Here is a 21,368-nt window from a genome sequence, read left to right as displayed (position 1 = left end):
CTCAGTACGCCACACACACCCTAGCTGTACAGCCAGCAGGGATCCGGCCTCCAACTGGGCCGTTAGCCAGCGAGCGGGGCCCTGTCCCCTGGTTGTGCTGTCAGGATGCGGCTCTGTGCCTGTACCATCAGCCAGTCGGTCAGCGAACGGGGACACGCACGGGCCCTACCTTCCCCTGCACCCTCCGGGGCACGGGCCCTACCTTCCCCTGCACCCTCCGGGAAGGAGGGACCGGCCCTTGACTAACTGTCAGGCGGGCAGTGAGCCCTGCCTGCCGGATGTGGGATGTCAAGAACTTGTGAAGCCACGGGCTTGCCTTTGAAGAGCTTTGAAGTTCACCCCACGTTCTCCTCAGCTGCTGAGCTCAGCTCTCCCCTGTGGCGTTCAGATGAGCTTCCTGTCCGCCGCTCGGCCCAGCACTGGGTTGTGGGGCTGGTGTGGGTGCAGATGGGCCCAGGAGTCTGGGGGGTGGGAGCCTGGCTCTGAGCCAACGCCTCTGCCCAGCGCTACGTCCCCACCCTCCAAGGAGAGGCCTCAGGCCTGGCTCCTGTGTGGAGGGCTCACTGTGTGTGCCCGTCTCTGGTCCCGGCCTAGGCCGGCAGGTGGTCTGGAGCAGGGGGCTCTGGGTCTGCCTCACGGCTTGGTTGCCCCCCTCACCTGGGGCAACTCCCTTTTGCCTTTGGGAGCCTCAGTTTCCTCATCTGGCTGGCGGAGATGATAACGCCTCTCCCGTGGAAATGCTGCGGGAGTGAGACGAGAGGTTTTGGTATCATCGTACCTCACTGAATTTGCAGAACGCTGGAAGGTGGGGGTCATCCATCCCATTTTACAGAAGGGGTAACCGAGGCTCAGGGAGGTGGAGAGACTTGCCACCATCAGCCTCTTTGGGAGGAAACATCCAAGAAGGGTCCCCCGGGAGGGCCTTAGAGGTGCGATAATTTGCATTTTTAATCTCTGCAAATGGATGCTTCTCCCACAGTCCCATGTCACGCAGCTGGCAGATGGCGACTCTGGGAGCTGGTCTCTCCTTCCCTCAGCAGTCCTGACTGCCCACAAAGAGGACAGAACCCAGAACTCATGTTTGGGAAGCCCAGGTTCCAGGTTTGGCTCGGTTTCCAACTCGTGTAGCCTTGACCAAGTCTCTAGCCTTCTCTGGGCCTCAGTTTTCCCCTCCCATAAAATGGGGACAACCAGGCCCTCCTTCCACTGCGAGAAGCTTTGTTGAGTCAGGAGGAACTTGATCGGAGCCAGGAGGGGCTATGGATGTCAACCGATGGGATCCATCTGAGCTGATTTATTCCCTTTCCGTGTGAGGAGCTGGATGGGGGAGCTCCCCCTCACTGTGTGGTCTGCCACTCACTCAGACGCTCACGCGCGCACACACAAGCACAAACACGCCCTTTTTTGTAAAACATACTCAGACACACACAATTACACTCACACACGGAGAGGTGCACACAGGCACACCCTGTCTCTTCTAGCCTCACGGCTGAGCACCCGGAGAGGGGGGAGGGCGCCAGGGTCCTCCCCCTCCCCCTCCCCCCTCGACCCTGCAGCTGGGTTTGGGAGCTGGGTTTGGGAGGAGTCGCCCCTGGGCCCGCCCCCCTGGACGAGCCACCGGAGAGCCACCGGAGATGTTCCAGGCGGGGCTCACGGGACCTGAGCAGTGACATCCCCACCCCAGAGGTGGCTGTGGCCATTAGCGGGGCCGTCTGGCCGGTGTCCTGGCTGTCAGCCGGCCTCTGAATGATTCATGCCGCCTTGAACTTGACTCCGGCGTGACCAGCCGAGCGGGAAGAGCCGCCCCCTCCGGAGAAAAACTGGAAACGCACGCAGTGCCGGCAGCATAACCCCGGGCGTCTGAAATGGAGTATTATTACTGTCCCAGCCTCCTGAAACTCTTGCAGTACCTCTGGGTGAGTGTGGCCGCCCGGACGCGCACTTTTCTTCTTCTCTCCCGCCTCAGACCAAGTTGGTCTTGGGCTCTGTCTGGCCAGCGGTGTCTCTGTTGTCTTAAGAAATGGTGGCTGTTTTCAAGGAGGAGGGAGCGTTGGGGAAAGGGATGGGGGTTTGAAGAGCACTGAGTCCAGAGTCTCGTGATCACTGGTTCCCCAGGGCCGGGCACCAGTGGCCTCCCCTCTGGTCCTCAGGGAAACCAGAAAAACAGGGACAGCACTAGTGAGGTTTTCAGAAAGTGACATTTCTTTGATTTAAAGGACTATTCTTTATTCTGAAATTATATCCCTTTTGCCTTTGTGGGTGAAAACATCCTGTCTTTTATGATGAAAAGAACAGATTTCGGTCTCCTTTCAAGGAACTTTGTAAGCAAGGGTAAAAAGTTAGAATCCTTTCATTGCGTTCTCTCCTCTGTATAACAAAGGGGGAAGAAAAAAACCCACAACTTTTTTTTCTGGTGAAATACCAAAGTCGGGGAACCCCGCGGAAGTGCTTTGTGAGGTACCAAGTGCTTTTTCGGATCTTCTGACGCTGAAACTGACCGGGCTGTGTGTGCCCAGGAACGTTGCTTCCCTCTCTGGGCCTCTGTTTCCTCATCTGTGCAACTAAGGGGTGGGTGGTAGGCGATGGCGGGTTGTGTGACATTCACCAGGGCTCTGTGAACAGAGGGGCTTAGCAGGGAATTGTCATGAGTGGGTCTTGGAGTTTTCCAGAATGCTTGCCACCAGGTTGAAAACGCCCAGGAGGGAAAGACTTGGGAAATATTATTTTTCCCCCTGCTGAATGTTTGCAAATACTTCAGATGCCTTCTCACCCAGGGAATTTTCCGGAGCTCCTAAAAATACAACTTTAGGAAACATTGTTCTTCACCCGTCTCTCCCCCAGCGTCTGTATTCCTCCTCAGGCTCCTGGAGCAGATGAAAAACAGGAGACCCTCCTGGTCCGTATCCTTTGATCACTGATGTTTGAATATTGTCATATTTTTTAATGTTTATGTTTTTTTGACAGACAGAGAGACAGAGCAGGAGCAGAGGAGGGACAGAGAGAGACACACACACACACACACACACACACACACAGAATCCGAAATAGGCTCCAGGCTCTGAGCTGTCAGCACAGAGCCTGACGTGGGGCTCGAACTTGTGACCTGAGCTGAAGTCGGATGCTTAACCGACTGAGCCACCCAGGTGCCCCTGAATATTGTCATATTTTAAATGTAAGGCAGTATTTATTGATTTATTTTTGTCTTTTTAATTATAAAAATAATATATGGAGGTGGTAGAAAACTTTTGAAAAATCCTAAAGGACATAAATGAAGGAAGAAAATAAGTCACCCATAGTCCTGTGTATTTTTGAAATCTGTCGTCCACAGTGACCCAATGACCTTGATGTGCCCAAGTGTGTGTCAGGCTCTGGGCTTGCTGTTAGGGAGGCTGTGATATTGTGATTTTTTTTTTTTTTTCAGAAAAAAAATTTTTTTTTTAAATTTTTGAGAGAGACAGCGAGAGAGAGCAGGGGAGGGGCAGAGAGAGAGGGAGGCACAGAATCCGAAGCAGGCTCCAGGCTCTGAGCTGTCAGCGCAGAGCCCAATGTGGGGCTCGAACCCACAAACCCCAAGATCATGACCTGAGCCAAAGTCGGATGCTCAACCGACTGAGCCACCCAGGCGCCCCTATGATACTGTGATTTAAGTAAGAAATACGTATTTGGCCTTCCTTCCTGTTTCTGGCAGAGTTCCTAAAACCCTGGAATTTCCTAAGTGATAAGGGAGCAATAAAGGTGTCCTGAGATTATGTTAATGATGTGACTTTTGGACCCCACCTAGGGATGGGGACTGGTTGCCAGGGGAACCAACTATGGGATTAGAAAGTTAGAAATCTCAGTCCCACACCTGACCTCCAGGGAGGGGAGAGGGGCTGGGGGTCACAATAATCCCCAGCGGCCACAGATTTAATCAGCCATGCCTATGTAATGAAGTCTCCATATAAAACCTAAAAGGACAGGGGGTGCTTCTGGGTTGGTGGGCACGTGGAGATTTGTAGACAGGTGTATAGGCTAGCTCAGAGAACACCGGAGCATCGCACACTTTCCCCAGACCCTGCCGTGTGCACCTCTCCCATCTGGCTGCTCTCCGGTTCCATCCTTTTATAATAAGCTGGTGATCTCGTAAGTAAAATGTTTCCCTGAGATCTGTGAGTCACTCTTGCAAATCAATTGGACGCAAGGAGGAGGTCATGGGAACCCCGGGTCCACAGCCGGTCTGTCAGAAGCCCGGGTGACAACCGAACCGGGACTTGTGATTGGCGTCTGAAGTGGGGTGGGAGGCCATCGTGCAGGACCGAGCCCTTAACCCAACCCGTGGGATCTGATGCTGTCTCCAGGTGGATAGTGTCAGAACTGAGTTGAAATGGTAGGACACCCAGCTGGTGTCAGAGAATTGCTTGGTGGTGTTGGAAAAAAAAAAAAATACGTGTTGGAATTGGTGTCAGAATCAGAAACGCAGAGCTGATAGATACAAGCCTGGTGCTCTGTGTGGACTCTGGGCACCTCAGCATACGTTCACTTAACACACGCCGACTGCGGTTTGGAGCTATAGGATCAGATCCTCGGAATGCAGGTGAACAGCATAGACAGGGCCCCTGAACCTTGTGGGGTCACAGGCCCTGCACAAGGAATTGGGACAGACAGCACACGTGTGTTAGGATGGGGTGGTTCACAGAGCTGTGGGGGACACGGTCTCGTCGGGGGTCGGGGGGTCCAGGAGAGTCTCCCGGGGAAGCTGAACACTAAAGAATATGTAGGAGCTGGCGGGTGGATGCTAGGGTAGGGCAGGGGGAAGGGTGCGCCAGGGAGAAGGAACAGCATGTGCGAAGGGCTGGGGCGGGTGATTGAAAGGCATGCTCGAGACTGGTCCCAGAAACCAGCACAAACTCAGCCTGGCCGGTGGGAGGTGCGGGGGATGTCGAGGAGGAGGACGCTGTCAGCCTCGCAAGGGCAGCTGTGGGGGACAGGTGGACAGAGACACGGCTCCTTCCCTGGCTTGGCCCCCAACTCCCGGTGTGGCCTGGGGCAAGTCTGGTTCTCTGGGCCTCAGTCTCCCCATCGGAACCATAACGAGGTGGTTTAGAGGGTCTTGCCAGGCGTGAATCCCAGAGATCCGGTCTTCACTGCCTCCTGTGGGTGACCAGGTCCTGGAGCATTGAGGCGCCGTGTGTCCTCACTGCTGGCTTTGCGGTTCACCCACGTCTCCCTCCCTCCGCCCCACCAAAGACAGCCTGGCGCATGGATAACAGGATTAGCCCTGTGTCTGGAACGCGAAGCTGGAAACCCTTGCTTGTTGAGCTTCTGAGAAAGCTGGGGGACGTGGAAACCCCTCAGGCTTCGGATCTGGATCGTGTCAGAGCCGCCTGGTGTCGGGCAGGCCAGTTGACCTCACTGGACCTCAGCTTCCTCATCTGCGAAGTGGGGACACGTCACCTTCCTCATTTGCTTGTTGGGACCATCCCTGGGAACCCTCTTAGCTTGAAGGTCTAGAAGTCGCTGCTCAGCAGATGCGAGCTCTTCCTCTCTCCCAGGAACCTTCCATCAGATTGAGAGTGACCAGCTGGCCGCTGACTATGGCACGTGTCCCTGGGCGGTGGGGGGGTGGGAGAGGGTGCCTCTCCCCATCCCCGCCATAGAGGCGAATCCACCTTCCCTCTGCCCATTCATTGTCCCATGACCCTGGTGTTTTATTTTATTTTATTTTATTTTATTTTATTTTTTTATTTTATTTTATTTTTTTAACGTTTATTTATTTTTGAGACAGAGAGAGAGCATGAACGGAGGAGGGTCAGAGAGAGAGGGAGACACAGAATCTGAAACAGGCTGCAGGCTCTGAGCTGTCAGTACAGAGCCCGACGTGGGGCTCGAACTCACGGACCGTGAGATCATGACCTGAGCCGAAGTCGGCCGCCCAACCGACTGAGCCACCCAGGCACCCCGACCCTGGTGTTTTAAAGTTACTTTTTAATTTTAGAATACTTTTAGATTTATAGAAATGTCGCACACATAGTAGGGGAGTTCCTGAACCCTTCCCCCCATCTCCCCCCATGTTCGTGTCTTGCCATAACCACCATACATTTACCCAAAAGAAGCGATTGGTTCAGTACTATTAACTAAATGATCAATTTTACTCCACCGGTTCCCATCCGGGGGCAGTTTTGACCTTCAGGGGACACTTGGCAATAGCTGATGACCTCCTTTGACTGTCACAACTGAGGGAAGAGGGTTGGTACTGGCATCTGGTGGATACAGGCCAGGGATGCTGACACCCCCCCAAGCTCCCCCCACAGAGAGTGATCTGGCCTGAGACGTCCATTAACCCCGAGGCTGAGAGAAACGTGCCTGATTCAGGTTTCACCCGATTTTCCACCAACATCTTTTTTCTGTTCCAGGACCCAAGCCTGGATCCCACCTTGTATTTTGCCTGTGAGTTTCACCCATAACAGGGGCCCGCTGACTGCAGGCTGGGCGAATGAGTGCTTAGATATCCACATCGTTGTGTGTGTCCACTGATAACGAGAACGTTTGCCCACACCGCTGAAAAACACTCTGTAAACGTGCTGTTTGATGGCTGCTTAGAATTCGCACGTGTCACCAGCCTTGGCCATTTGCCATCTTCCTGGGGCTTTCATTATACGTACAACTTAGTGATGGTTGTTCTCAGCCTTCAATATATTTTTTTAAGTTTTTATTTAAATTCCAGTCGGTTAACATACAGTGTGATATTCGCTTCAGGTGCACAATGTAGTGATTCAGCACCTCCACACGTCACCCGGTGCTCATCCCCAGCGCCCTCCAGCCTTAAATGTGTATTTACCTTTCAGGTTATTTCGAAAGTCAGCTTCTTAGGGGCCAGGCGTCCGCTGCAGCAGGTTTCTGCAAACTTGTCATTTGTTGATGGGATGTCAGTGGCTTCCTGTTGGTGGCTCGGGTCCATCACATAGCTACAGGTCTTTCTGGGGGCGGGGGGAGAAACCGCCGGCCGCCACCATCCTGCCCTGTCACCAGCCCAGCGTCAGCTGGGACGCGGGGGAGGGAAACTGTTTCTGTTTCAAATCATTAGTAACTGTAGCTGATGACTGAGCCGCCATGGCTGTTTTGAGTTACTTAATCTCCTTTGTTGCCGGGATAGCTTAGCCAGACAGTCCCAAGGCTGGTGGCCTTTTTGGGGCACTGACATCAAGCTGGTGTGGCTCGAGGTTGTCAATTGCAACAGTAGTAGCATTGATGGTAGTAATAATTAATAATAATAATTAATAACGGCCAGCACCATTCCTGCTGACCATTTACAACATCCTGGCTTAGTGCCTTTCGTGGATGTCTCATCCTATCCTCACCAGAACCCCATGGGTAGATTTCATGATCGCCTTTGTTTTGCATTTAGGGAAACGGGCCCAGAGAGGTTAAGCAGCTCATCTAAGGTTCCCCAGCTGGGAGTTGTCAGAGCCCAGATCTGAGCTTAGGACTCCAGTGTGTCACTTTACTTCACTGAGCCTGTTATTCTGGTTTCTCTGGTGGGGAAACTGAGGCCCATGGGATTGAGGCAGCTTGCCAGCCTACCGGTTTTTATTCACAGCAAGCTTTGCAAGGTGGAAGATGATAGAAGGGTGTTGCACTGGGCCAAGCAGGTCTGGAGAGAGAGAGAGAGAGAGAGAGAGAGAGAGAGCGAGCCCTGGCTCAGAATCCCGACTTCACCAAAAAGCAAGTCCCATTACTGCTCCAGGCCTCAGTTTCCCTATCTGTAAGTGGAAGTCGTCGGCCCCACCTAGCCAGGCTCCACTGAGGATTCACTGTGATAAGGGCATTAGTATTCTTGGCGCAGGGCTGGACTCAGAATGGGTGCTCTGTTTCGAGATGTTCTTTTTTGGGGGGATGGGGATGGCTCTGCTATAATGGCAGAGACGCCCTGCACCCCCCACCCCCCAACACACACAGACTTTCCCAGGCTCAGAGAGCCTGGAGGCTGCCTCGTGGCTGGCCACCTTCCTCTAGTCTGTGTCACCCACAGCTAAGGGGCTTATCAGAATGGCACTTCCGGCAGCTTCTCCTGGAAGCTGCCACGTGACATGGAGTCCAAGATCGAGGACGGTCCCCTGTGCTGTTGGTTGTGGGTCCCTCCCCTGCCCCTTCCGGGGTCGGTGGTTCAGTGGCTCGGTCTCTGTGGAATGAGAGAGGGAAACCACTTTGTTTCCCCTTGTGGTTGGTAAGATTCATCTCCCCTCGCTTGACTCCATGACTGGATTTTTTTTTTTTTTAATTGGGAAAATGTCCAAATGTCTAAGTGTGGTTAAATTGGCTGTTCTTTCCCTTGGGCTTCCTTGCTGCTTGTTTGCTGAGCTACATCCCTCGCTCAGCTTGTCACCACGTCCAGGAGATAAGGGCACGCACGAACCGTGTTTTCCCCCAGGCCCACCACCCACGGGCGGCATCATGAGAATCCTTATAACAACCCCACGAGGTCGGTATTGTCGCCGTTTCACATTTGAGAAAACAGAAATTCCAAGAGGTTGAGTACCCACCCGATATTAAAAGGCCCGTAAGGGCGGGGCCGGGCTTTGAACTCGGGAAGCGTGACGTCAAAGCCGATGTGCTTGGTCACTGCACACGGCTTCCCTTGGCCTGTCCTGCTCACTGTTGAGTCCCCAGCCGCTGGCACCGTGTCTGGCACCTACTGGTTGGGCACTGGATGAGGGCTGATGGACCACACGACCGGCCCAGTGTGTCACAAGTGTCGCGGGGACGAGCTGCCCGTGAGCTCCGATGTGGTGCCCGGCGCCCAGCACAAGCCCGTCAACGGTCGCCGCTGCTACTGTTGTTATTTTCATGACCAGCTCCTGCGTCTCAGATCTTGGCGCCCTCCGTGTGTGCTGAGGCCTGGTTTGTCTTCGCAGTGTTTGTGGCCAGAATAGAAGAACTGGCTATTTTTGTGCTGTTTGGCTTGGGCCTGGGGTTTGGGCCACGGGACGCCTTGCGTCACGAGAGGTTTGCATCCAACTCAAGCCGTGATTGGGAAGCCAAGTTGCAGAGCTGAGAACGGGGTCTTGGAGCCAGGCTCTCCCGGCTTCCAGCCCCCATGGAGCCGCTTCCTAGTGGAGTGTGGGGCTTTGAGCAAACCCCTTCACCTCGCAGAAAGTCAGCTTTGCCATCCGTAGAGTGGGGATAATGACAGCATCTCCTGGGGGGTGGGGGGTCGTCCTGAGGACTCAGTGAAGTAATGCAAACAAAGCTGGCCCGTAGTAGGTCTTGAATAAGTGCTGATGACTGATGTCAGCACAGACACCTAATGAGCCCTCAGTTCGGTTCAGGTAAACACATGTGCCAGGCCCTGAGCGAAGGGCTTGGGATACATCAGTGAACAATGTGGTCAAAGATCCCTGTCTCAGGGATTAACATTCCAGTGGGTTCAGGCAGTGAACAATGGGCATGATACATAAGAGCATGTATAATGTGTCAGGGGGTGGAGTGTGCTGCGGAAAGAAGGAAGTAAGCAAGTAAGAAGGCTCAGGAGGACTTGGATGGGTGGGACCGGGGGGCCTACCTAAGAAGGTGACAATTGGACAGAGACTTTGGAAGAGGGGAGGGAATAGGCCAGGGAAGCTTGGGGGAAGAGGCAGCAGCCAGCGCCAAGGTCCTGTGGTCCGAGTGTGCACAGGTGCTTTCGTGAATCTGGAAGGAGGCCAGGGTGGCTGCCGAAGAGTGAGTGAGGGGAGCAGAGTTGACAGCAAGGTCGTGGAGGTCACGTGAAGGACTTTGCCTTATGCTGTGAGGGTGACGGAGCCATGGAGGGGTGACACCTCGAGTGACACAATCTGACGTGGTTTTGAATGGAGCCCCCCGGTTGCCACACACGGAGCAGACTGAAGCGGGACCAAGGCAGGACAAGGAAGCGCAGTGAGGGACCCCCGCAGGTGTCCAGGGGGGAGGCGGTGGTGGCTCAGACCAGGGGCAGCGGAGGAGGTGGGGAGAAGGGGGCGGGTTCCGGATCTGTTTTGAAAGTTGAGCGACAGGATTTGCTGGTGGATTGGATGTGGGGTGGGAGGGAAGGAGAAGAGTCCTGAAGACCCTGAGGGTTTGGGGCCTGGCCGTTGGAAGGGTAGAGGTGCCATTGACTTTCTTCAGGAAAACTGTAGGTGGGTGTGTTTGCAACTGAGGCAGATCAGGGCTCGGCTTTGGACTTGGGGGGTGGAAAGAATGTCTGTCAGACACCCCGTGTTGTCACGTGTTCCCCATCCTCTCCCCGGCCTCGTTTTCCCCGTCTGTACAACAGGAATGGTAACTTCTGCCCTGCCCATGTCTAACGGTCGTTGAGATGCTCGGGTGGGAACTTTTATTTGTTTAAAGTGTATGCATTTATCTTGAGAGAGTGAGAGCAGAGGAGGGTCAGAGAGAGAGGGAGAGAGAGAATCCCAAGCAGGTTCTGTGCTGTCAGCGTGGAGCCTGATTCGGGCCTTGAACTCAAAGATCCATGAGATCATGATCTGAGCTGAAATCAAGAGTCAGGTGCTTAACTGAGCCACCCAGACGCCCCTGAATGGGAATGTTAAAGGGCCTCCCGGGAGGGTCAAAATACCAAGTCCATGTGGTGAGATTTTTTTGGCCCCTTAGATAATTCCTGGCATTTCTGAGCCCCCACTAGGAGGCCCTCAGAGCCTTTAGACACAAGGAGGCCCTGCTAACTCCCATTGTAGGGTTCACAAGAATCCACCGGGCACATCCATCATGGTGACAGTTCCCGACTCTTCCCTGTTAGGGCCCCTCCTGGCAGGACCACCATCCCATCCCCCCTGTTAGTCTGCAGGATCCTCAACATAAAAGGAAAAGAGAACCTTGTGATGTGCGTGGCTCCCCCGGCTCGTCGGGCCCCTCCCGGGTCCTCGGTGGGCCTCAGCCACACTCCCATGCCTTTGGGAGTTTCGTGCTGACCGGATGAGATGAACCCTGCTCTCGAATGGAGGGCTTGCAGGCTGGCAGCCCTTGCCATCCCAAAGGAACCGTTGCTGAGTTTCAGACATTCCAGGGCTTCAAGCATTTGGAAGGGACGTGCCAATTCTGTGACGGCCAAAAGGAATGATAAATGCAGGGTAGAAGCTCTGGAGGGGTGGGCCTGTGGGCAAAACACTTCTGGGAGCCAGGAGTCCCAAGCGTGATTGCTGTGTGACCCCAAGGCAATTGCTTGCCCTCTCTGGGCCTCAGTTTCTCTATTGGTATAATGAAGTATTGGACTGGGTTCTCCTTAAGGTTTTTTTGTTTTGTTTTGTTTTGGTTTTGTTTTTTACTGTGCACAGTCTCCCAATTCTATGAGTCTAGTAAAGAATGGAGCTTTGCGGGGCGCCTGGGTGGCTCAGTCGGTTGGGCGTCCGACTTCGGCTCAGGTCATGATCTCGCGGTCTGTGAGTTCAAGCCCCGCGTCGGGCTCTGTGCTGACAGCTCAGAGCCTGGAGCCTGTTTCAGATTCTGTGTCTCCCTCTCTCTCTGCCCCTCCCCTGCTCATGCTCTGTCTCTCTCTGTCTCAAAAATAAATAAACGTTAAAAAAAAAAAAAAGAATGGAGCTTTGGGGTCAGACAGGCCTGAGTTTAAATCCAGCCTTCCCTGCTGTGTGACCTTGAGTGAGGGGCTTCATGTCTCTGAGCCCCAGTTTTCTCTCTGGGGATGAGAAATCCCCCTTTCTCAATGGGGATTATGTAAGCATCTCATTGCAGAGACCAGCAGGGAGAGCACCTGGCACGCGGTAGTAGGCACTGTATAGATGGAAACATTCCTTCCGGCGAATATTCTATGAACCACGTAGTACATAGGATGCTAACTGGCTGTCTGACTGGCAGAATGATTTCCAGGTTGAGACGCTAGAGGGCGCTCCTGTTCTAACAAATCACCTAGCTCTGAGGTGGACTTTTAATTTTAATTTTATTTTATTTTACTTTATTTTATTTTATCTTCTTTATTTTATTTTGTTTTGTTTTGTTTTTGTTTTGTTTTGTTTTATTTTATTTTACTTTTTTGTTAGTAATCATGGTTTTCTTTTTTCTTTTTTTAATATAATTTATTGTCAAATTGGTTTCCATACCACACCCAGTGCTCATCCCAACAGGTGCCCTCCTCCCTGCCCATCACCCACTTTCCCCTCTCCCCCAGCCCCCCATCAACCCTCAGTTTGTTCCCAGTATTTAAGAGTCTCTTGGGGCGCCTGGGTGGCGCAGTCGGTTAAGCGTCCGACTTCAGCCAGGTCACGATCTCGCGGTCCGTGAGTTCGAGCCCCGCGTCGGGCTCTGGGCTGATGGCTCAGAGCCTGGAGCCTGTTTCCGATTCTGTGTCTCCCTCTCTCTCTGCCCCTCCCCTGCTCATGCTCTGTCTCTCTCTGTCCCAAAAATAAATAAACGTTGAAAAAAAAAAATTTAAAAAAAAAAAAAAGAGTCTCTTATGGTTTGCCTTCTTCCCTCTCTGTAACTTTTCTTTTCCCCCTGCCCCTCCCCGCTGGTCTTCTGTTAAGTTTCTCAGGATCCGCATGTGAGTGAAAACATATGGTATCTGTCTTTCTCTGCCTGACTTATTTCACTTAGCATAATACCCTCCAGTTCCATCCACGTTGCTACAAATGGCCAGATTTCATTCTTTCTCATTGCCAAGTAGTATTCCATTGTATATATAAATCCGTTCGTCAGTTATGGACATTTAGGCTCTTTCCTTAAAGCAGCCACATACCTGAGTGTGTGTAACCCTCTCCAGAGAGGCAGGTGCTTGAATTATCCCCATGTTGCGGATTGGGTCGTTGAGGGAAACCTGACTTGTCCAAGGTCACATGGAGAGAAGGCATCAGAACCTGGTTTCTGGGGCAGGGCTTTTTCACCTGGAACCCATGGTCCCTCTTTGCACCCCGAGGTCTCCCGCAGCCTGAGTTCTGGTGCCCAGGAAGGAGGAGTCAGGCCACTCGGATCAGTCTTGGTGGGATAAGCCGGGCCAGCCCCTGGGCCCTGGTCCTTTCAGCCCAATATCGAGAAGGGGTATAGTGTAGGATGTAAAGATGGAGGGGGGTGGGGTGGGTACATTTTGCTGAATCCTAGGATGCTGGTCCCTGGAGAGAAGCTGTACCTTTTTTGTTTGTTTGTGTGTTTTGGTGGTAAATCTGGCTTCAGGCCATCAGTAATGGACGAGTAAACAACTCATTGCGGGTCAGTGCCTGTCCTGCTGCCCACTTTTGTCACTGGTGGGCAAAGGACTTTTCCAGAGCTGAAAAGGGACTTGGATTTGGGACTTGCAAACTGAACAAATATAGGGTTTCCATGTTTGAGGCAGAACGGATACGTGGGAGGCAGCCTGGGAGCCAGGATACTGGGGTCTGGTCCCACTCTGGGCCCAGCGACTCGTCTTTGAAAGGCACTCACTGGCTTGTCTCAGGGTCGGCTTGCTGTGCACGTGTACTGAGCGCCTGCTCAGGGCTGGGCCCTGAGCTGGGTCTTAAAGCCTGAGCAGGACCAGCGGGGAATGGACATTCTGGTGGCAGGACCAGCTGGTGCAAAGGCCTGGCGGTTCTGGAAGAGGTGGGAGATGAGAGGGTATCTTTATTTGGAGCCTAAAGGACATAATATCAGTATTTCCTCAAAGGGGAAGTGATGGTATGCGTGAGAAGGTTGTCAAGAAATTTGGTCCCAATTATTCATTTGAGAAACCCCCTTGCTTTCTTTTTAAGGAAACCTCTCTTTATTTTTTATGGAGAAATCCTGAGGTAGGGAAGGGAAAATGTTTGTAGATCTATTCTGTTTAATGTTATATTAATATTTTGTATTAGCCGTGCACTCATAGAATGTAAGCACGTTCATCTGGTTAACATAATATCATTTTATAGTCACGATGTAAATGCAATAACACGGTAATAGGAGGTGTTTTTTACCTTCTCTTCTGGGGCCAGGGTATGTCTTCGCCAGGACGGCCAGATTAAATTACCGTAGCCCAAGTGGCCTACACGACAGAAATTCATTTTTTCACGGTTCTGGAGGTTAGGAGTCCAAGATCAAGGTTCTGGTAGGTTTGGTTTCTCCCGAGGCCTTTCTTCTTGGCTTGCCGACGGCTACCTTCTCGCTGTGTCCTCACATGGCCTTGCCTCTCTGCTCATGCACTCTGGCGCCTGTGTGTATCCATATGTCCTCTTCCTATGGGGACACCAGTCAGATGGGATTAGGGCCCACCCTGAGGGCTTCATTTTAACCTAATCACCTCTCGAAAGGCCCTGTGTCCAAATACAGTCACATTCTGAGGTCCCAGGACCAGGGCTTCCGCATTCAAATTTGGGGAAAACACAGTTCAGTCCATAGCAGCCAGACACCACGCAGAGCGCTTCGTGTGGCTTTATTTTACCCTCGCGACAGTCCTGCGAGGAAGAGGCTGTTACCACCCCCATCTCACAGATGATGAAACTGAGGCTCAGAGACAGGTGAAGTCGCTTGCAGAAGACCACACAGCGGCTCAGCCGTGGAGCTGGGATTCGATCCCATACGGTGTTGCCTGCACTGTGTTAGTTCACGTTTTTAGGTTGACTTTAATCCCGAGGATGCCTCTTTTAATCTTTCACAATTCTGTCGAATTTACCGGACGTTTCCTGATTGCCAGTCTGTACTCTGCCCTGTCCTTGTTTAGGTGCAGTTGGAGGAGACCCAGACGGGGAGGGAAGGCCCCCCCCCGGACCCTGGTCCTGTCCCAGCTTGTTGGCCTGTTGGCCACCTTCCCAGGGGGGCGTGCCGGGGGCCGCCCGCTCCCTGCTCTGCCCCTGACTGCCCGTGTTTGCCGAGAGCAGCCTGGGCCCATGAAAGCAGCCTTTGTCCTCCTGGAGGGATGACCTAAGTCCCGTCTGGGGAACAAAGCGTCGACCTGCCACGTGAGTTCAGGTCAGCCCCAGTAGCCTGCAGAGTCTCTCAGGCTGCCTGGGGAGGGGGCAGCCTTGGTCACAGGGCGGCTGATTAGGTAGGCTTAGGAAAGCCGCAGAGCCCTCCGGTGTCCTGAGCGCCGAAGCCAGGGGCTGCTGTGTGCACAGAACTTTACAGCTTCTAAAGTCCCCCGCTCTCTGGTTTAGTGCATCCTTTCAGATGGTGCAAGGTCTACAGGTCAGGGACTCAGATAGGCAGGTACCAGGTGTTTTGGGGAACCACTTCCAAAACATGGGGGTATAAACAAGCCACTATTTAATATGCTCATAGTATTTGGTAGGTCAGGCAAATCGGACAGGGCTCAGTGGGGACAGCCGCTCTGTGATCGTTGGGGGTCAGCTGGGAGCCCTGAATGGCTGTGGGCTGGAATCATCCGGAGGCTTCTTCTCACCTCCCTGCCCAGTGCCTGCGATGGCCACTGTGCCAGGGACACAGATAAGAGAGAACCTCTGCCCTTGACCAGCCAGCCATCCTTCCCCGCTTCACCACTGATGGGTTCAGTTCACCAAACAAATACTGGGCACCTATCGAATGTCAGACCCTGGACACTGTGGCCCAGTGCCGGGCTTCTGTGGGACTGTTGACCGGGGACCTAAATGCGGCCACTGCAGCCTGGGCTTCCCCAGCCACAAGCCCACGAGGCAGATGTCATCCTTTATGATGGACACAGCCCCCAGGAGTCACTTCCACCGCTCCCTGTGGATTGAAGCAGTCTCAAGCCTCCTTCCCCCTGGATTCGAGTGGAGGGGACATGGACCCACCTTCCAGTGGGAGAAGTGCCAATTTGCAGTCACATTGCAAAGCCACCCTGGCTAGAAGTAAAAGAAAACGTGACTAGGTATCATTTATTGAGCACTTACTGTGTACCACGGCTTCATGCGGATTAAACCTATAGGATCCTCCCCACAGCCCCCAGGAGGGGGTGGATTCAAAGCCTGCTGTTTTCCTGGCACATTTGGCCCGAGAGGGTGGGGGAACCGAGGGAAATCAACATCAGTGTTGAACTTGCCACAGTCGGAAGTTGTGGGCTGACTTTTCCCCCCTTCCTTTTCCAAACTTAGAATATCCCTCAAGTTCTTGAAAATTCTCACTTAAGTGTCTGATTCATCTCGTCCCCACTCACCCATCCTTGCCTCTGGCGCTCAGTTTCTCTCTCCGGGTGCTGAGTGCCCCCCCTCCCCACCGCCACACCCCTAACCCCTTCTCCACTCTGTAGCCCTGCGGGGAGGGCGCACAGCACACCCCCACCCCCCCTCCCCAGCTGGCTGCCTCTCTCAGAGCTTCTGAGGAACCATCGAGTGGGGCCCTGAGGTCCTGATGGAGGAACCAAGCTGTTACTCACCCCTGTGCGAGTGCCACGTTCTCTGTTCCTCCAGGGCCGGCCTTGGGGCTCATTTATCTGCTTTCCAGGGTCTGACATTCGATAGGTGCCCAGTATTTGTTTGGTGAACTGAACCCATCAGTGGTGAAGCGGGGAAGGATGGCTGGCTGGTCAAGGGCAGAGGTTCTCTCTTATCTGTGTCCCTGGCACACAGAGGGCACTCAGTAAGTGCTCATTGTACCAGACGAATGAAGCTGTGAAGGGGTGGACGGGCCTGAGAGCGGTGACTGTGCCAGGTATTCGTGCCCTTGTCACACCGCACAGTGCTTGACGCCCGTTCACTCTGTTCATGAACGTTAAGCAGAATTGAATGAGTGAAGGAAAAGCGAAACTTCTTGAGAGTAGGGACGCATCTTGATTATTTGTTTCCCCAGTTCTTAGAACAGGGCCTGGCATACAGTGGGTGCTCAATAATTGCATGCTGAACTGAATACATGAATGAATGAATGAATGAATGAATGAGCGAATGAGTGAATAAACGAAACTTTGGGCCCGGGTAGGGCCCGTGTCTTGTTCATGTCTTTCCTCAGGTCGTAATACAGGGCCAGGCAGACAGCAGGTGCTTATTAGCACATGCTCCCTGTGTTGCCCTGACCTTTGTAGGGGTGTCTGTCCCTGAGGATTGAGAGGGGAAGGCTGGCTGGGTGGACCTTGCCTGTCTTGATTTGCCCCCTGCCCCGCCCACCGGGCCCCACTGCAGACTTTTCCTGTTGTTCCAGTGTGCACAGGTGGACAGGAAGTCCCCGAAGCTCTGCCCGGGAGCTGCTTCCCCTATTTTCTTCATGCCAGGCTGGCCTTGAGTGGGACCAAGGCACCAGTCCGAGCCCCAGTGCCGTTGTCTGGCTGTGGAACAGTCTCCCACCCCCCACCCCCCTGCCCCCCCAGGAGTTTTCTTCCTGACCATGTTAGCGATTCTATTTTAGAGCTGGCTGGCCAGCTTACGCCCGGCAGGGCAAGCCTGGGAGAATGTTCTGCACAGAGGCCAGCCCCTAAAATCGCCTTGTTCTGATGCCGGCCGGGCAAGTTAACCCCCCAACAGCTGAGCCTCCGGCACAGAACGGAGTCAAGGCTTTGGGGGTCTGAGAGAGCAGGATTCAAATCTACCTCTGTGACTTTAAGTAAATGGGTGTAGTAAACCTTTTATTTTATTTGTTTCAGGATCCTGTTTCCCAATCCAGGGCTATGCATGTCTGTTGCTTTTTTCAACTCCTTGTGCTGAGGCCACGCACTCCCAGAGATATGGTTTCAGTGGATTCCCAGCAACTGTGTTTAAAGAACTGTCTGCCCCAGTTGAGATCGAGAGACAGTGTCTCAGGCTGTGTCCTCGAGAAACAGAGCCCGAGACAGGGATTCACGCGTACAGGATTTAGCGATGGAGAGGTCGAGTCTGGGAGGAGTCTGGGAGGGTAAACAGCACCACCAGATAAGACCCGCCTTGAAGCAGGCGGGTAGCTCTTCCTTTATCAGCCAAGGTCCCCAGAACCTGGGGGACGGGTGCCTCAGCCAGTCCAGGAGACTTGGGTGAGTGGCACGGACAGCATTTACGACAGCCAGCCAGATTTGAGGGTTACTGACTCGATTCAGCAGGACACTGGGTGTAAATTGGCTGGCATAGAGTAGTCAAAGCTTAATCAACAGAAGCTTGGTAAACATGAAAATCTGTTAAGGAAATGAAGGTGGATAAATCAGAGCTGATGATGTTTATTCTTCAAAAGCCCACAAGGAGCCAGGTTCAAAGAGTGGGTGCAGAGGTGAGGCCCCCACATCCTCTGCCTCCGAGGAGGGTGGACACACTCATAAATACATATTTATTTTTGAGAGAAGAGAGAGAGACGGAGCACAAGTGGGGGAGGAACAGAGAGAGAGGAAGACACAGAATCTGAAGCCAGCTCCAGGCTCCGAGCTGTCAGCACAGAGCCTGACGCGGGGCTCAAACCCACAAACTGTGAGATCATGACCTGAGCCGAAGCTGGACGCTTAACCGACTGAGCCACCCAGGTGCCCCTGGACACACTCATAAATGGATACATGTGCGGTCGTGCCGTACCTTGAATGTCTCCACGCACTGAGGCGAGATTTGGTAGAAGGAGGAAAGTTTTAACACAAGCGTCCAAACATCAAAGAACAGGTTTTTGTTTTTTTTTTTTAATCGGAAAAGCGATCCATACGCACACACGGTAAACATTTCCAAGAGAGCAAAATTGTATTCTAAGGAAAAATCGGGCTCCCTGCCACCACTTCCAACCTGCAGTCCCTTCCCAAAACCTGGTGACCATTTCCATAGTCTCCTTTTAGAAATGTTCTCTGCACACGAAAAACTGTGTCTGTGCACGTACCTGTATCCTCCTGTATACACACACACGCACACACGCGCGCGCGCACACACACACACACACACACACACATTTTAAAATAAATCAGACCTTGCTGTGCTATATGCAGCGTCCTAGGCCTTGATTTTTCTTCTTCTCGTAGACCTGACGTCTTTCCCTATGAGGACAATAAGTCTACTCTATCTGATGGCTTTATGTTTTTTCCTTGCACTGTAGTTTATTGATCTGGTCTCCTCTGGGTGGACACGCAGGTCGTTTCCAATTCTACCTACCATAAACCGAGGCTGCGGTGAACACGCTTGTGCAGACCTCTTTGTGCCCTTGACGTGTTGCGTCTGCGGGAGAAGTGCCTAACCGTGGACTTGCTGGGTCGTTTGGAGGTTGAATAGAGGTCTTCCAGGTGGGCCGGGAGAAAGGGGGATGGGGAGGTGTTCAGGCAGAAAGAATGTGTGTGTGGATACAGGAGCTGGAAGCTGAGAACAGGGCGGCCTCTGCCCTCGAGCACAAGTGTGGTCTGAGCCCCCATGCCTGGGGCTCTGGCCTGATGCTCTAATGCCCCATCATGGGCCAGGGTTTTACGTCAGCTCTAGGGATCCAGGGCATCCAGGTGACCGGTTATGAGGGTTCTGCCCCAGTGGCCTCTTAAGACCCGCTCGTGGGCGTCAGGGTTCGCCTCTGGGTACCGTGAACTCTGGAGCCCTCCGCTCCAATGCTGTCTCAGTTGAGAGATCTCAGCGTTTCTCTTTAAGTCTCCAGGGCCCGGGCCTCCCCGAGCGCATGGGTAGTTTGGTGAGAAGCCCACTGTGGCAGGTTCTCTTGGAATTCCTCTGCTCCCAGTTCCTGGTTCAGCCTGGCTCCCCACCTAAAACGTTCCCAGGCCTGTAGCTCCCAGTTGGGCACCCGGGTGGCTCTGGGACTAAGTCAGCTAATGGCTAACCCCTGTTTCTTCTCTCCCTATCCTTGTTCCCCACGTGTGCTCTGGGAGTTGAGATCTCTCTCAGATGTCTGCTGGAGTCTCTTGGTCCCTTAGAGCATGAACATTCCTTTGGGAAAATTTCACACCTAGAGAACCTTTCCAAGGCCCCTGTGGGACAGACAGCCAGAGGCTGGCTCCCTCTTCCTCTATAAGGCAAAAGAGGTTACTAGTTACTGAGTGTTTGCTGTATCCAGGCGCCACACAAGGCCTTTCCTGTCGTCTCATTGGGTTCGCGTAGCACTCCCAACCCAACAGTATTGTCACTGCCATTTTATCACAGGCTCAGAGAGGTGCGGTGACTTGCCCAGGGTCACACAGCCATCGAATGAGGGATGTACATTGGTCCCACAGTTAGGTCCTTTCTCCTCTACCACGTTGCTGTTTCTTGCTGGAAAATCCTTGCTGGGGATGCTCTTTCGCTGGATGTCTGTCCCATTGGGCCATAGGCCCCACCAGGGAAGGGGTCTTCATCTGCCTCATCCACCTGGCTGTGTCCCCAGAGTCCAGCTACAGGGCCTGGCACATGGTAGGCACTTAGTGAATACCTGTTGAATGACTAAGCGAACTCAGGAAGGTTAAGGCCTTGGTCTGTGTGCTGACAAACAAAACTTTCATCCACTTGTAGTAGTATTTATGGCTTGGTCCCTAAGTTCAGAGTGAGACTCGCATTTTTAAAAACGAAAGCCCTCCCTCTGCCTCTGCACACCAGTTTGCCTCGTAGGAAGCTGGCGTTTTGCAATTTGTCCTCTGGGAGCCAAGCGAGGATTGTCTCTTCTGTAGAATGTCACCAGAGAAAGGAATCTGAACATTTCCTTTAGAAATTTCTGCGTAAGACGTGAAAGCGCGCGGGAGACGCGTACTTGAAGGTTTCGGTTGCCATGGCTACCGGGCAATACAGCGAATTGCGTCCTCACTCACAGTCTCCGCCAGACCTTCAGCCGCTGTGTCTCCATTACAGGATTTTGGCTTTGAAGTGCGTTTTCTGCAGCAAGGGGCTGGGAGGGATTCCTGCTGCTGAGTCTCTGCCGGCTGACTTGCTTTCGCCAGCAAGTATTGGTGTCCTGTGCCCGTGTCCATCAGGCTCCGTCTTCTGTGCACCAGACGCTGGTCTTGGCACTGAGCTTTAGTGTGGAATAAGAAAAGCACAGCCCCTGCCCCAGCAGAGTACGTGTTCTAGTTGGAGAGACAGCTAGGGCATACGGACAGTTTATACCGATAAATGCATGGAGACAATACAACAGAATAGTGTGGCAGAGATTGGAAGGAGAGGTGGCCGCAAAGGGCTCTAAGAGGGCATGGCATTTGAGCAGAGATCTGAAAGAAGGAGGCTTCGTGTGGATATCTGGGGGAGGGGTGTTTCAGGCAGGGGAAACAGCACATGCAAAGGCCCTGAGGTGGCAGCCAGCTTGGAGGGGTTGAGGCCAACAGGAATGCCGACACGGCCAGTCTACTAACGAGCAAGTGGGGGGAATGGGTGGGGGTCTTGAGGGCCAGGGCAGAGCTTTTGGAGTTTATTCTGGTCGTAGTGGGGAGCTGAGGGAGTGCTCTCAGTGGGGTTAACATGATGGCATGGAAAATTAGAAAACTCATCCAGGCTATGGTGTATAGGCAGGTGCCCTAGAGGGGCAGGAGGAAGAGTGGAGAGGCCAGAGGTGATGGGGGCTTGGCTCTGGTGCTGAGGCAGGATGGGGGAGTAGGGAAGAAGCGATCTAATTCAGGCTGTAGTTTTGAGGAGGGGTTAGTGAGGAGAGATGAGAAACTA

The 21,368-nt window shown here is 53.1% G+C and overlaps 1 protein-coding gene across 5 annotated transcripts in view; it reads left to right on the top strand.

Moving 5' to 3' along the window:
• KIAA1671 (KIAA1671 ortholog) overlaps positions 1-21,368 on the top strand; it is a 203,372-nt gene that overhangs the window by 93,643 nt on the left and 88,361 nt on the right. Inside the window, exon 1 of one of the 5 annotated variants that reach the window (XM_047827394.1) lies at positions 1,628-1,916. The exons of the other annotated variants lie outside the window; for them this stretch is intronic. Within the exon in view, the coding sequence (XP_047683350.1) occupies positions 1,866-1,916 (51 nt within the window). The 5' untranslated portion in view covers positions 1,628-1,865. Of the gene's footprint in view, positions 1-1,627; positions 1,917-21,368 lie in introns of those variants that run through there. 5 annotated transcript variants of the gene reach the window in all.

Source organism: Prionailurus viverrinus, chromosome D3, assembly GCF_022837055.1.
Source record: "Prionailurus viverrinus isolate Anna chromosome D3, UM_Priviv_1.0, whole genome shotgun sequence".
Classification (NCBI taxonomy): Eukaryota; Metazoa; Chordata; class Mammalia; order Carnivora; family Felidae; genus Prionailurus; species Prionailurus viverrinus.
The sequence above is the reverse complement of the archived record's forward strand: the minus strand, read 5'-3'. Positions and strand labels throughout refer to the sequence as shown.